This window comes from Tenrec ecaudatus, chromosome 1, assembly GCF_050624435.1.
Source record: "Tenrec ecaudatus isolate mTenEca1 chromosome 1, mTenEca1.hap1, whole genome shotgun sequence".
NCBI lineage: Eukaryota > Metazoa > Chordata > Mammalia > Afrosoricida > Tenrecidae > Tenrec > Tenrec ecaudatus.
The window spans coordinates 165270583-165286716 of record NC_134530.1 but is presented as its reverse complement, the minus strand read 5'-3'; the positions used below and the strand labels follow the sequence as shown (position 1 = coordinate 165286716).

The 16134-nt window shown below is 45.0% G+C and overlaps 1 protein-coding gene across 6 annotated transcripts in view; it reads left to right on the top strand.

Moving 5' to 3' along the window:
- Nucleotides 1-15340, top strand: part of ASH1L (ASH1 like histone lysine methyltransferase) — a 224459-nt gene extending 209119 nt beyond the window's left edge. For all 6 annotated transcript variants that reach the window (XM_075562771.1, XM_075562808.1, XM_075562762.1 and 3 more), the window contains 11 exons: nt 872-926; nt 1011-1143; nt 7829-8077; nt 8895-8981; nt 9971-10061; nt 10627-10765; nt 10897-11069; nt 11810-11976; nt 13129-13169; nt 14071-14372; nt 14808-15340. In XM_075562771.1, the coding sequence (XP_075418886.1) occupies nt 872-926; nt 1011-1143; nt 7829-8077; nt 8895-8981; nt 9971-10061; nt 10627-10765; nt 10897-11069; nt 11810-11976; nt 13129-13169; nt 14071-14372; nt 14808-14899 (1529 nt within the window). In that variant the 3' untranslated portion in view covers nt 14900-15340. The remainder of the gene's footprint in view (nt 1-871; nt 927-1010; nt 1144-7828; nt 8078-8894; nt 8982-9970; nt 10062-10626; nt 10766-10896; nt 11070-11809; nt 11977-13128; nt 13170-14070; nt 14373-14807) is intronic.
- Nucleotides 15341-16134: the final 794 nt, after the last annotated feature.

Below are 16134 nucleotides of genomic sequence, written 5' to 3'. Positions count from 1 at the left end.
GGACAGCAATTTGATGACATAGAAGAGGTGAAGAAAGCAGCAAGGGAGCCATCCAAACAGATGAGTTTGAAAAATGTTTCCAAGAATTGAATTACAGAAAAGTGGGTTAAGGGAGACATCGGACAGGGCAAGATATAACAAAATAATAATTTATAAACTATCAAGGGTTCATGAGGGGGGCAGGGAGCGGAGAAGGAAGGGGAAGGAAAATGAGGACCTGATGCCAGGGGCTAATGGAGAGCAAATGTTTTGAGAATGATGAAGAAGATGAATGTACAAATGTGCTTTACACAACTGATGTGTGTATTAATTGTGATAAGAATTGTACAACCCCCAATAAAATGATTTTAAAAATACAGAAGAGCTTGAGCAGAGTGTAACAAGATCAACCCAGTCTATGCTTTGGATCCATGCTCAGTATCTACAAGACCCAGAAAATGAAGGAAGTTTTAACACTAGAAATGTCAAAAAACAAAACCAGAAGACCAGACACGGTGGACCAAACACACAGAGTGATAAATGTATTAAATGTAATGTAGAGTACTTTGAAAGTAATTTTTAAGGTGGTTTGGTTAAAAAAAAAAAAGGTTTAAATAGCTTTGAAAAAATAATTTCAGGTTTTTGGGGTACCCCCTCATATACTACCATATATTTCACATTCTTGGGATTTTAAAGATACCTCTGTATCCCTACCTGTTCCCAGTATGGTAACTCCTTGCATTTTCTACAGTGAAACAAAACAAAAAACACCTTAGCGGTTTTGTTTTCTATTTTCTCTCCCCTACCTTTTAATTTGGAGGAATCTACCTTTCTAGTTAAGAGCTAATACTTATCTTCCTTTTATCTTACGGTCTCTTACATTCCTTTTCAGATTCTTCCCGACAAGCGCTGGCAGCTCCACTATTGAACCTCCCCCCAAAGAAAAAGTAGGTTAACATTTATGGGAGTCATCTGAATTTTAGAAAAATGGCTCAGTATTCAAATTGACAACCTGGCTTTTTGTATTCCAGGAACGCTGAGTATTATGAGAAGATCTCTGATCCCCTGGATCTCATCACCATTGAGAAACAGATCCTCACTGGTTATTATAAAACAGTGGAGGCTTTTGATGCTGACATGCTCAAGGTCTTTCGGAATGCTGAGGTAGTTTTCTTTTTAATTAATTAATTTATATTTTTAAATCATTTTATTGGGGGCTCATACAACTCTTATCGCACTCCATACATGCATCCATTATGTCAAGCATATTTGTACATTTATTGTCATCATCATTCTCAAAACATTTCCTTTCTACTTGAGCCCTTGGTATCAGCCCCTCAATTTTCCCCCTCCCTCACCCATTCTCATATTCCATCCCTCCCTCACCCTTGATAATATATAGATATATATTTTTTTTTACATTTTATTAGGGGCTCATACAACTCTTATCACAATCCATACATATACATATATCAATTGTATAAAGCACATCCATACATTCCCTGCCCCAATCATTATATAAATTATTTTTATTTCATGTCTTACAATGTCTCCCTTCACCCACTTTTCTGTTGTCCATCCCCCAGGCAAGGGGTTTATATGTAGATCCTTATGATCGGTTCCCCCTTTCTATCCCACCTTCCACTTACCTTCCTGGTATCGCTACTCTCATTATTGGTCCTGAGGGGTTTATCTCTCCTGGATTCCCTGTGTTTCCAGTTCCTATCTGTACCCGTGTACATGCTCTGGTCTAGCCAGACTTGTAAGGTAGAATTGGGATCATGATAGTGGGGGAGGAAGCATTAAAGCACTAGAGGAAAGTTGTATGTTTCATCTTTGCCACACGGTACCCTGATTGTCTCATCTCCTCCCCACCACCCTTCTGTAAGGGGATGTCCAGTTGCCTAAAAATGGGCTTTGGATCTCCACTCTGCCCTTGCCCTCATTCACAATGATAGGATTTTTTTGTTCTTTGATGCCTGCTATCTGATCCCTTGGACACCTCGTGATCACACAGGCTGGTGTGTTCTTCCATGTGGGTTTTGTTGCTTCTCAGCTAGATGGCCGCTTGTTTAGCTTTAAGACCCCAGACGCTATATCCTTTAGTGGCCAGACACCATCATCTTTCTTAACCACATTTGCTTATGCATCCACTTTGTCTTCCGTGATTATGTCAAGAGGGTGCGCATCATGGAATGCCAGGTTAATAGAACAAAGTACCCCTCCCCCCAGAAGAATTTATTTCAAAAGATGGCATTGAATCTGCAGCTCTGGGACAGACACATACCTTATTGGAGCACACAGGATCAGATGAAATGGGGGGAGTTGGAGAGAGTGGAGCACATCCTGGCCCACTAGGCTTTGATGATGATCCCAATTAGAGCAGCCAGTCCTCAGAGAGGACCACACGGCCAACCCTACTATGAGACAACTAACCCATAGCCCTACAGGGCCCAACACTGGAGACACAGTGTGGGAATTGCACCGATCTGATCCCACCACGCCGAGGCAAAGCACTAGGGGGTGCAAAGGAACAGCAAGGGAATGGAGCGGTGAGGTCCCCAGGGAATGCGGAAGGTGGACTTTGGGGCCAGGGAGTGGTGCCCCAACAGTCTGGACTGGAAAACACTCCTAAAGGCCAACAAACAATCCTTGAACTAACTACAAGCTTTTTTTTCTCATTGTATTTTGTTTTTTTTTGTCATTGTTTTGTTGTATATTGTTACTTGGTTTTGTTCTGTCTTGTTTTTGTGCATGTTATTATCTCCGCAGGTCTGTCTAAATAAGATAGGCTGGATGAACAATCTGGAGGAGAAAACAATGGGACCAACATTTCCGGGGGGACATGGGAGAGGGGCGGGAGGCGGGGGAAAGGAAGTGGTGTTAACAAACCCAGGGACAAGGGAACAACAAGTGATCCAAATTGGTGGTAAGGAGGGTGAGGGAGGCCTGGTAAGGCATGATCAAGGGTAATGTAACCAAGAGGAATTGCTGAGACCCTGGTGGGGACTGAGCATGGTAGTGGGACAGGAGGAAAGTCAAGGGAAATAGAGGAAAGAGCTGGGAGACAAAGGGCATTTATAGAGGTCTAGATAAAGACCTATACATATGCAAATAGATTTATGATCTATGTGCCGATATTTATAGGTTTAGTATTAAGGTAGCAGAAAGACATTGGGCCTCCACTCAAGTCCTCCCTCAATGCAAGAACACTTTCTTCTATTAAATTGCCATTCTATGATGCTCATCTTCCCAACACAAGCGCTGAAGACAAAGCGACTGAATAAGCAAATATGGTGAAGAAAGCTGATGGTGCCCGGCTACCAAAAGATACAGCGTCTGGGGCCTTAAATGCTTGAAAGTAAACACAAGTGGCCATCTAGCTCAGAAGCAACAAAGCCCACATGGAAGAAGCACACCAGCCTGTGGGAAAAAGAGATGTCAAAGGGATCAGGTATCGGGCTTCATCAGAACAAAAAATTTACCATAGTGAATGATGGGGGGAGTGCAGAGTGGAGACCCAAAGCCCATTTGTAGGCCACTGGAGATCCCCTTGCAGAGGGGCCTCAGGGAGGAGATGAGCCAGACAGGATGCCATGTAGCAACGATGAAAAATACAACTTTCCTCTAGTTCCTAAATGCTTGTTCTCCCCCCTCCCCCGGCTATCATGATCCGAATTCTGCCTTGTAAGTCTGGCTAGACCAGAGGATGTACACTGGTACAGATAGGAACTGGAAACACGGGGAATCCGAAGCAGATGATCCCTTCAGGACCAGTGGTGACAGGGGCGATACTGGGAGCGCAGAGGGAGGGTTTGTTGGAAAGGGGGAACCAATTACAAGGATCTACATGTAACCTCCTCCCTGGGGGACGGACAACAGAAAAGTGGGTGAAGGGAGATGTCAGACAGGGCAAGATATGACAAAATAATAATTCATAAATTATCAAGGGTTCATGAGAGAGGGGGGCAAATAAGCTGATGCCAGGAGCTTAAATGGAAAGCAAATGTTTTGTGAATGAGGGCACTGAATATGAAGATGTGCTTTACACAATTGATATATGTATGGATTGTGATAAGAGTTTATGATTTTAAAAAAAAAAGAAAGTATTCTTGCATTGAGTGAGTACTTGAGTAGAGTCCCAATGTCCATCTGTTCCCTTATTACTAAACCTATGAATATATGCACATAGATTTATTTCCCCATCATCATAAAAATATTTACATATGCACATGCCTTTATTTAGACCTCTACATATGCCTTTTGTCTCCTAGTTCTTTCCTTTATTTCCTTCTACTTCCCTTTTGTTCCACTATCATGTTCAGTCTTCATTTGATTTCAGTAAGTCCTCTCAGTTACCTTGCCCTTCATCAAGCTCTGCCAGCCCTACTGCAACTTCCTTAACATCGATTTTGGATCACTTGTTGTTCCCTTGTCCCTGGGTTTGTTAACACCCACTTTTTCCCTCCCACCTTCCTTTCCCCCTGCCACCTCCCCCAACCATCGGTCCTGTTGGTTTCTCCTCCAGATGTTTATCATGCCTATCTTACCTAGACAGACCTGCAGAGATAAGAATATGCACATAAAACAAGACAGAGCAAAACCAAGCAACAAAAGGAAACAACAACAAAGACCAAGGACACACACAAAAGAGAAACGCCTATAAATATTTCAAGGTCTTTTTGTTGACCTATAAAGGAGTGTTTTCCAGTGGAGTCTGATGGGGTGACACGCCCTGGCCCCAAAGTTGAGTTTTTTTGTATTCCTGGGGACTTCGTTGCTCTGCTCCCCTTACTATTCTGTTACCCGCTTTTATTGTTTCATCTCCGTGTGATGGGGTCAAGTCAGACACAATTCCCACACTGTGTCTCAGGTGTTGTCCCCCAAAGTGCCATGGGTCAGTGGAGGGACGTCTCGTAGTGGGATCAGCCAGCCCTGTAGTCCTCTCTCTGTGCATTGGCTGCTCTGAGCAGGAATATCATCCTCAGAGCTTGGTGGGCCAGCATGTGTTCCACTCTTTCTTCCTCTCCCTTCATTTACTCCCATGTGCTCTGATCAGACGCGTCTCTCTCCCTGAGCTGTATTCACTGCTGTCCTCTTAAGTAAATTCTTCTGCGGGGAGTGGGAGCTGTCCACGTAGTTGGGATTGGGATTGGGGTGGGCCACTGAGATGTTTTTCACAGACTTCAAGCCTAACTCTGAGAAACATTTCCTGAGAAGAACCATTCTAGAACTTTATGATTTTTAACTTCCAGTCCTATCAGCCGTCATATTTCTGGTTGAGTAAGACAACCTTTATTTTTAGCCGTTTTATAACCTACATTTCATACAATTCAGTAGTTCGGTCATATTAAGAAGAGTTATACAGTCATTATCATCATCAGTTTGGGGGCATTTTCTTTCTTTCTTGTACTCTTTGCTATCAGCTCCCCATTTCCCCTAACTTCCCCTTCCATGCCCCAAGAAACCATCCATCCAGTTACTGTCTCTATAGTTTACTGTCATGGATTTCATGTACAGGAAAGCATACATACACACCAAAGAAAACAAGCTAAGAGTAACAAAGTAAAACAGAAAAACCCTAATCAAAAAGAAAGTAGAAAATATTCCAAACAAGAACAGCTTTAAAAATGAATCAAGAGATAAATCAATTGATAATGTGTTTTATTTTAACTTAATACCTGCCATAACCCACTTTCCCCTGCACTCTGCCTGATAGCGGAGCTGTGACAGCCCTGGTCTGGAGACTTAGTCCACAGGTATCTCCCCTTCATGTTATTTGTCTCTTTAAACTTTTAAAGATGCTGCATTTTATCCTCGATCAGTTTTACAGTGCTTTCTCTCCATGACAGGGGTATTCACTAGAGAATTTGTGTGTGGTCAACCACTGTCATCTCTCACATTCTGACAATTTAAACTCCCATCCCATCCCACCCTTCAGATTTGGATTACGTTACGTTCAGTCTTTGGTTCACACAGGCTGGTGTGCATCTTCCACGTGGACCTAGTGGACACCGCAGTGAGGTGGCTGCTTGTGTGACAACAAGCCTTTGAAGACCCCACATGCGTTCTTTCTGAAAGCTGGGCATCATCTAGTTTCTCTGCCACCTTTACTATGCCACCCTTTCTTAAGTGATCTCTTCATGAAGGCAAGCATCAGCAATGCCTTTTCAGAACTAATTCATCTTAGACTGGGGCTAGAATTAAGTGTGAGCCTAAAATCCATTCATATGCCTGTGGTTTGTATGTATCCGTGATTCACTAGCGACATCATTGTCGTTTTATGTTAGAGAGCACTATCAATCATCTCCCTGGGGCAATATCAATACTTCTATTGATAGTGTCATTAGCCAAGGGGATAGTATTTAAAACACAGTTGAGGAAAGGAAATTATACAAATATAGGCCAATACATGAATTGTTGACTTGTACAGATTAAACACTTAAGTGCACACTATTTACACAAATAATGGAGGTTAGTGATAGGGCCAAACTTTCAATAAAATTCACAGTAACAGAACCATGCCTACCAGAGTAATACATACCACAGTAATACAAGGCAGGCATTAGAATAATAAGTATATGGTCACCCCAACCCGCCATTCACTGGATCCCTCTCTAGGCAAGAGATCCAAACCAAAGTCCAAGGACCACCAATTGGATGTCCCTCGAATAGCAGTCATCTGCTTCCTCTCACACTAGGGGAGTTTCAGTCTTCAGGTCAAGGGCTATGGCTACGCGTGGATTTGAGGGAGCGCCCTGTTCAACCACTGGTGTTGCCCACCTTTAGCCCTTCTGGTGGGTCCTATGAAGGATGTTTCGAAGATAAAACTCCTTCTTAGTGGTAGATGGAAACTAGGTCAAATATATCCAATTAGGAACAGAATACCAGGCATATTCTCCCTTTGCGTTCTATATAAGTACTGCTAAGCTTTCTTTCCTGATAGAAGGTTGTTCCTCCCTGTTTTCCTGCCAACAGAAATGTTCTAACCTTCTCCAAGACATGCATGTTCCCCTCCCCCGATTTTGTCTTGAATTTCCAGTAAAGGCCTCCATTTCTATTGACTACTCATGAGATAGGCCACAGTGTATTAAATATAGTTAAATATAATACATGCAAGATATTGCCATGATTAGAATGGTGGGTTTTTATGAAAACTTTATTTTGTGTTGAGCCTTTATATTATAAAGACATATTACTACATATATGGCATTTATGTACTTTTTATCCTCAAGACAATACTATATGTGAAATTCACAGAAAGTTGCATAGATAAATAGCTAAAAACAAATCATGAGAGTAGAATATAGAACTGTTGTGGAATATAAAGATTTGAGGGTGGGAAGTAAAGTTATGAGAGAGAAAGAAGCGTTAGAGCTGTCTTGGGTGACAACATGGTATCTGCTGAAACCCAGCGTCCACATTCATTCCAAGCCTGTAGTTCTGTCCCTGTTGTCTGCAGGACAGCAGTCAGTGGAGCACTTGTATTATGCCTCTGCTGAGTTCACGCGCCTTCTTCCCTGAGGACAACAAACACAGTTCTTCACAGGAGTTGAAGAGTTCAAGAGCAGTAGAACAGATGGAAAATTACCATGCAGATTCTAAGTTCAGTTCACTTTAGTTGCTGGAGGAAATGGTTATTGACTGTCTAGCAGTATATGAGAGGGCTTTGAGAAATTCATGAAAGAGGATAGCATTGTGTCCCACATTTTCTGGAGTCCCTCATCTTTAATTCTACTGAAAAGTCTGTTCCCCAGTGGCAGAGGTAAAGACACTCCAGCTCACTTTTCAGGCATATCTTTAAGTACAATTGAGAAGACCAAACAGGATTTCTTCCTTCTTTCCATAGAAATACTATGGGCGTAAATCCCCAATTGGGAGAGATGTTTGCCGCCTACGAAAAGCCTATTACAACGCCAGGCATGAGGCATCAGCCCAAATCGACGAGATCGTGGGAGAGACAGCAAGTGAAGCAGACAGCAGTGAGACCTCAGTGTCGGAGAAGGAGAGCGGCCATGAGAAGGACGACGATGTGATCCGCTGTCTGTGTGGCCTCTACAAGGACGAAGGGCTCATGATCCAGTGTGACAAGTGCATGGTGAGGCTCAGGGGGAGAGCAGAAGCCGGAGCAAGGAGCACATCCCTGCCGCTGTAGGAGTGACTTGATGAGCCTTTTCATGTTTCAAAAATAAGCTTTTGATGAACTGTAGCATGTTTTCCCTTACAGGTTTTTTTCTTTCATTTTACTCTCTTATTTTTCTGCTTTCCCATCCCTTCTGCCTACTTTCCATTTTACACTTGATGTAACCTGGATCACTGAGAACAATGGTATTCAGGGCTTTGTCTTCAAGGGGGGGGAGAATTAGAGATAATATACTACATATAGCATTAATACAGTGTTCAATTTGAATCCAATACATGGACATCTAAGGTTCCTGATGGGAGAGTCAAATTCTAAACTTGTTATTCTATATTTAAAATGGAAGTAGGCAACTCTTTTTTTTTTTTTTAGTAAGCAACTCTTAAGACTATTGGGAGGATAAAATTAGTTGATAGACTAGTGGAAACTGTTTGTAATAGTGAATCCTTTCATAATCGCTGTATCATAGATATATATGTCAGTAAATAATAATTTGGTGTTGATAGTTACTTATGCTTCTAGTCTCTCACCATCTCCCCTTTTGCTCAGCTCTGAATGAGACTAATCTATATGCGTATTCATGCAAACATTTTCAGGCCATTGTTCTTTATTTAATCCCCTCCCTGTTTTGCCACTTAGCTCTGTATTGTCATTCACGGAACCCTTAGTTCTTGTTTTCCTTCATCTTCCACCGCTTCTGACTTTAATTCTGTCTTCTTCATTCTCGGGCTTCTCCTCCGTGAGTGTGAAGCCCCTGACAGCCCGTGTTTTGCAGGTGTGGCAGCACTGTGACTGTATGGGCTTGAGCTCAGATGTGGATCACTACCTCTGTGAGCAGTGTGACCCACGGCCTGTGGACAGGGTGAGCTGCCCGCCGACTCACCATGCTCTGTGACCGCTAAGTTGGGCATGTAGCACATGGTGTCTTATATCTTTGTAAGGAAAAATACTACATAAAACTAAGATTTCTTTAAATACTATTAACTATTCAGGAAAGGGCAGGAATAATGGGAAAATGGAAATGAGAAAGCCAGGGAAGGAAGTAGAAAGAGCAGTATTAAAACTGGGGAGATTACAACTAATGTCACAAAATAAAATGTGTATAAATTACTAAATGGAAAACGGAACTTACACCCACACCACAATAAAATGTGTAATATATATGTATCCTGTAAATCTTTACCCGGGCAGGAAGCGTCATCGTTCTCCTGCAGTGGCTAGAATAATCCCTCACTACTCCACGGGGCCCCTTGCTTCTTAGGTTAGGCAGTACCTAGGAGTTAAAGAGCACTGGGTTCCGATTCAACTGAGGTTGCGCTTAAGACCACTTTTACATTAGAGACAGGTGAGGAGGACTTTCCCAAGCCATGAAGGGGCTCTTGTCTCGGCTCCGTCACACTTCTTTGCCAAGTTACTTCTGGGAAAGAAGGACCCAGGCAGTGCTTCTTAACAGTGTGCTTCTGTCAGTCTGGTGAACCCACTTTGTTGGGTGAAAGATGCCGTGCACAGTGTGTGGCTTCCTTGTCCGTAAGCACTGCCTAAATACCATAGCATCTTCCATCATTCGGACCGTCAGAGGCGCCCAGCACACAGCTTCAAATGCTCCCTGAAGGGCAGAGTACCATGCAGTTTTTCCTTCGTAGAAGATGGTTTTGAGATACTCAGCCTGTCCGACTTGTCCTCTACCTTTGCTTTTTCAGGTGTAATACTCTCCTCGTTTCCTCCTCCCCCACTGCAGTATTTAGAATATTGAAATGACAAAAGAATAAGTGTTAACTGGTTGGGAATTCTAGCTCAGTGGGCTGAATATGCAGCTCCAGCCCTTGTCCATTGGCTCTCTGCTTTTACCAGGAGGTACCCATGATTCCTCGGCCCCACTATGCTCAACCTGGCTGCGTCTACTTCATCTGTTTGCTGCGAGATGACTTGCTGCTTCGTCAAGGTGCGTGCACAGGAGCTAGCCCTTCTAAGTAGCAGCAATGTCTGTACTGCATATACGTGCATATACATATAACAGAGCATGTCGTTAATGAGGCTTCTTGGACATAGCTAAACAACTGACAGGGTTGGTCTAGGTTAAAAGATTTCGGACCCGTAGCCTCAGGGAACAAGATGGTCAATTGGCAGAACATAGTAATGTTCTACATATGCATAATACTCTGCCTCCATATGACCAATAGGATATAGGTTGGTTGATTTGTTGTGGGTTTTTTAGGGTACAAGTAAAATCTTTATCCGTCATTCACAAAATGACATTGATTTGGAGAGACAAGATGGTTCTAAAGCTCAGTGTAAGACTAAGAAAAGCTTATTGGAAACCCACGTTTTGGAAGATTGTCCCTGTGTCAGTCTCTTTATCTCCCACCACCACTAGACTGCTGCTGTAGGTCTCTGCCTTCGTATAGTCTGAAATGATACATTCCTCCTGTGTAGACCATTGGTCAAACACCTAGCAGAGGTCGTGCCAGAGTCATTTTAACCCTTCCCTGTGTGCCGTGCCATTCTAGGTGACTGTGTGTACCTGATGAGGGATAGTCGGCGCACCCCTGATGGCCACCCAGTCCGTCAGTCCTACAGACTGTTATCTCACATTAACCGAGATAAACTTGACATCTTCCGAATTGAGAAGCTTTGGAAGAATGAAAAGTACGTGTTGAGTGAGGTCCTGTCTGTTCTCTAGCTGTGCCCTAGCGGCATGGAGCTGAATGGTCACTGGGTTCTCGCTCCATCAACTAAGCCTCTGCTTTCTTGGTTTTGTCCCCCTTTCTTCTCTGTAGAGAAGAGCGGTTTGCCTTCGGTCACCATTATTTCCGCCCTCATGAAACTCATCACTCTCCATCCCGTCGGTTCTATCACAACGAACTCTTCCGCGTCCCTCTCTATGAGATCATTCCCTTGGAGGCTGTCGTGGGGACTTGCTGTGTGTTGGACCTTTATACTTATTGTAAGGGTAAGTGATCTGAGTGAGGTGAAGCTGTCTGTAGTCTCCAGGCAAGCAATCTAACATACCTGTTTTCCCACAGAAAAAGATTAGCATCTACCTCTCAGGGTTTTATAAAGATTAAATAAAATACGTCACACAAAAAGCACCATCCTATGATGTGACCGTGTGTGGGAGGAGTCACTTTCCAGATAGACGGTACTTGTTGCCTTGGTGATGGGAAAGTGTGTTAAATGTGGGTGAGATCTGTACAAGTTGACCAAGATCAGTGGACACTAGGAGGAGCACAAGGAAAAAGAACAGTGTGGCTGTGTACACGTGTGTGTGTGCGTGTGTGTGTGTGTGCGTGCGTGTGTGTGAGAAGGCCTGTGCACTTTACATATCCACATACATAACAAATAGACCGCTCACCGACTGGCAGGGTTGGTTTCTGATTAAAAGGCTCAGGACCCATAGTCTCGGGGGACATGACGTAATTCATAAAGAGAGTGTTCTACATCCTAGTGTGTTCTATACTGCAGCTGTTGTTGGGCGGTTTCGCCCCTCAGGGTGCCCTTCTGTTCTCACATCCTTTGTCCTTCTGGACACCGGAGGCTAGGCTCTCTCTGCGCCCTCAGTTGTTTGTTCTGCCTATGAAAATAGCTACAGTCTTTCCCCCTTACGGTCTAATGGTGCTCTCGTCTCCACCTCAATGGTGTGGTGAGGGCAGGGGAAATCCGAGGCTTCTTTAACAGTGTGCGGCTTTTTAGGGCGACCCAAAGGCGTGAAGGAGCAAGATGTGTACATCTGTGATTATCGGCTTGATAAGTCGGCACACCTGTTTTACAAGATCCACCGGAACCGCTATCCTGTCTGCACCAAACCCTACGCCTTTGACCACTTTCCCAAGAAACTCACACCCAAAAGAGATTTCTCGGTAAGTCACCCTCCTCTCCTAGAGAGGCAGTCAGTTGGGACCTTCCGACTCACACATGGAATTCTTCAGCATGAGACTGCTCTGCTGCTTTACCCTGTTTCCATCCCAAACTGGCAATCCCTGCCTGCACTTGGGATGTGTGAAATGGCACACAGGCAGTGAGCTTACCTTCCTGTCCTGCAGTTACGTCTCAGGAAGTTGTTGATCACATAGTTTACACCATGAGAGTGTTTCCCTCTTGGCCTCTTTCCTTCTCGTCCGTCTTTGTCAGGAGCCCCACCTAGGCTTTGTTCTTCACGCCCATAATGTAGGAGGAATGGGAAGAACCCTGAGAAACCTTTGGTAAAAATACTTCTATGTTCTCTCATTATTCATAAAAAGTAAGACAAAATCATAATTTTAAAATCGAAAAGTTGGGGAAGAAAACAACTTTTTCTACTACCCAGAAGATAAGCACTTTTAACATTTTGATATGTCCATTCTCCACCTTTTTTTTTTTTTGTCTCCTATTGTTGAGCCCCTCCTCCACCAGTTATTTTGTGCCATTTATCGTGGAGACGTGGGTCACTTTGTCAGAAATAAGTTCTGGAATGAAGTCTTCCTGGAGTCGTCTGTCAGGATGTATACCTGCCATCAAAGAATTCTTAGACATGGTCTAAGCAGAATGTTATTTTCCCTTATTTTTCACTTTCTTTTCATTGAAAATTGTTCTAAGCAGTCGTTTGTATTCTCTCATCTACACTTTTGTTCTTGCTGTGTCCACAGTGGAACGCTTGCGGGCTGGCCTTGACACCCAACCTTCACTCTGTAAAAGCTGGAGGCAGAGAGACTGTGAGCTTAGCCCTCTGCTGTCCTAGGGTTGAAACATACTCGAGACTTCTGTGACCTACCAATGGATGAGCTGCTGAACTTGTGACCTTAAAACATGCCCCCCCCAACTAATTAAAAACTAAACAACCTTGATTCCAATACAAAAAAAAACCCCAAAAATCCCAGTCCCCACATTATACAGACTTCAGCCATATATTTTCTGTCTTTTCCTCCTTGCTCTGACCTCCCCAGCCCCCTGCCCTCGAGTTAACCGGATCATCTCCTCTAGCTCGGCCAGCTTCCACAGTGTGCGTGCTTACCTCTCCCTTTCCTTCTCTGCAGCCTCACTATGTCCCAGACAACTACAAGAGGAACGGAGGGCGGTGAGTCCCATGGGGTGGGAGGTGAAGGGGGTGGGGAAGGATCCCAGAGAATTGGCCACAAGCATCCCTGGATCAAAAGGATAACAACCCCCCAGCAGCCCCGCTCTAGGACTGGGGGAGTTCTCTGAGGGAGAAGCGCAGTACTGTGCCCACCCGAGAATAGAGGACTCGGACACATGTGCTGTGAACATGGACCCTTTGCTGGCGGCATAGGGGGCGATGTGCACGGGGTGAAGACAGGGCTGGAACAGAAGTCCAAATGGAGCCTGTCTCCTAGATGTCCTCCAGGTTGCCCCCTGCTCTTCCTGAGGGGGGCAGAGCAGCCAGGAGCACACGGGCTAGACTGGGTAATGAGCAGTTTCATTTTTTTTTTTTTGCTTGTTTGCACATCAGAGGCGGCTCATAGTGAAAGAGCCCAGAAGGCTTTGGGTCAGTCTCCTCATCTGTTAAAAACCCAGAGGGCATCCAACTCTGTCTCATCTGTGTCCCGGGCTGACCAGCAGGGCAGCAGTGCTGAGGAGAAGGCTGCGTGGTAGTGCTTGCTTCCCGCTGTGTGCCGTTTGCCATCGCAGGGCTGCACCATACTTCACCCTGCTCGTGAAGCAATCACAGAACCACAGAAGCCGTTTCTCTAGCCTTGGTGGATGTTTTTAACGCATACCTTATTTATGTGCAATTCCTGAGAGAGAGAGATAAGAGACTCATTTTATAAATTAAATTTCAGATTAAGGTAATGAATTTGTTCAAATAATGCTAAGTAATAATAAATGGAAAACTAGAACCCAGTTGTAGTCTTCCTCCTAAGCCAGAGCTCTTAACAGCTGGTTTGCAGGCTTTCACATCCCTTCCATTCCCCAGTGCCCTGCTGAGCCTGGCACTGATTCATATACCCTTCTGACAGATCGTCCTGGAAATCTGAGCGCTCCAAGCCACCCCTGAAAGACCTGGGCCAGGAAGACGATGCACTGCCCTTGATTGAGGAGGTTCTGGCCAGTCAGGAGCAAGCAGCCAATGAGATGCCCAGCCTGGAAGAGCCAGAACCGGAGGCGGCCTTGGCGGAAGTCTGCGAGAGTGAGAAGAAGCAAGAGGAGAGCAGTCAAGAACCCCAGCCAGCCTGCACCCCTGAGGAGCGGCGGCACAGCCAGCGTGAAAGGCTCAACCAGATCTTGCTCAATCTGCTTGAAAAAATCCCTGGGAAAAATGGTACGGAGGCAGCAGTTTCTAACTCAGCTGTAATAGGAATGGGGAATAAGTGCAAATGGAATGAGTAAGGGCCGCTCTAGTTAGTGGCACAAAAGGACACTGCTCTTTCATAGGCCCGCCTGTAGTGCACCGTGCGACAGGATGGGGAGAGGGCCTTCCTGGAGAGCACTCTGTCACCACGGGAGGCAGGCCACAGCAGCTTTAAAGAGGAGTCATGGCATTCTTGTGATCTTAGTGATGGAGTCTGGAATCATGTGGGGGAGTGGCGAAAGAGAGCGTAGACATGGTAACTAATGGGAGGGTTGATAGGCAGTTTAAACTGTTGAATTCGAAATTGATGGTCGAGATTGGTGGTCACATGGAAGAAGGTGCTGATGAGCCTATCTAACCAGAAGGGGGTATGGCGTTTGATGAGTGTCCTTGGTTCTGTTGCAGCCATCGACGTGACCTACTTGCTGGAGGAAGGCTCTGGCCGGAAATTACGGAGGCGTACTTTGTTCATCCCAGAAAGCAGCTTTCGGAAGTGAACCCTGAAGAATGAGAACCTCAAGCATCTGGGATCCCCCCCAGTGGCGCTCAGGCAGTCAGTCCTGCCTCCTGCTCTCTGGATGCAGACAAGGGTGGGAGGGTCAGTCCAGTCAAGGGGAATGGGGCTGTGCTGTTGACATTAGGTACTTGATAAACCTTGAGCTGGGGGAGGGAAGAGGAAGGGAACTGCCCCAGACACTTCAGCTGAATTTGCTGCCCTCTCCATGGCTTCACCCTGAGGGTTAACAATGTGGGGAGGAGTGAGGGGCACACTCTGGTGACTAGGGCCCATTGGTACTTCACAACACTTGCCCCTCCTCCCGGCTTGGGTTTTCCTGTGTCATTCTCTGATCCTGCAGGCACTGCTGAGACGCTGCTTCCCATCCCTAGATATTACTCAGACTCCAAAAGGATGGGACCAGGATCCCCACCCCCACCCATTTGTTCTCTATAGGCTCCAAGAGCTACCCAGAGACCTAGAACAGAGACAGGAGCTGGTGCCTCTTCCCAGCTAGAAAAGTTTCTCTGTCCTCTCCTGCCCAACCAGGTCAAAGTCAGTTGTGAGTTGACAGCTCAAAGCACTTGTAATTGCTGCCCCTTTCCCTACCTCTACTCTCCAGAATGGGATCATGGGATGGATAGATAGAGAGGGCCCCCGTGGGGCCAGAAGGGCACAGAATGACTTCTAAATGACTTGTTGTACCCTGCGTGACCTGCCAGTAGACTTTTCTCTAATGGGACAGCCAGGCCCCGCCAGCACGCGTGCTGTTTTTGATGCTCTGTGGTTCTCGTGTGTCTGCTGTGCTGTGTGAATGGAGACTCGTTTCATAAGAAAAACATTTAAAACCCTGCATAGGAAGAGCTCTAAACCCCCTCCCCGACAAGTCACTACATAGCTGTTGAGCAGTATTCACCGATCCGAGTATTTGTTGTGAGTGCAGATTGTCAACTGAAAACACTAGTCTTGTGTTCTTCACTGTACAGTTTTCAGTGTCCATCTCTTAAAGAGACAGGGTCTTCCCTCCACCCTCCTGAGGGACTTTGCTGCCAGCAGGGTTAGCCAGGGTGACTCCCTCCTACCCATTTTCTTGGCCAGAGGTTCCCAGACTATACTGTCTCTTTAAAAATAAAATTTTAAAAGCTTTGCTTTGTTGTCTTCTCAGACATACATATGCATATACGTTTTAGATGTTCTTATAAGAGAAAAGATGGTTTTTAAATGTGCCAAGTTGTG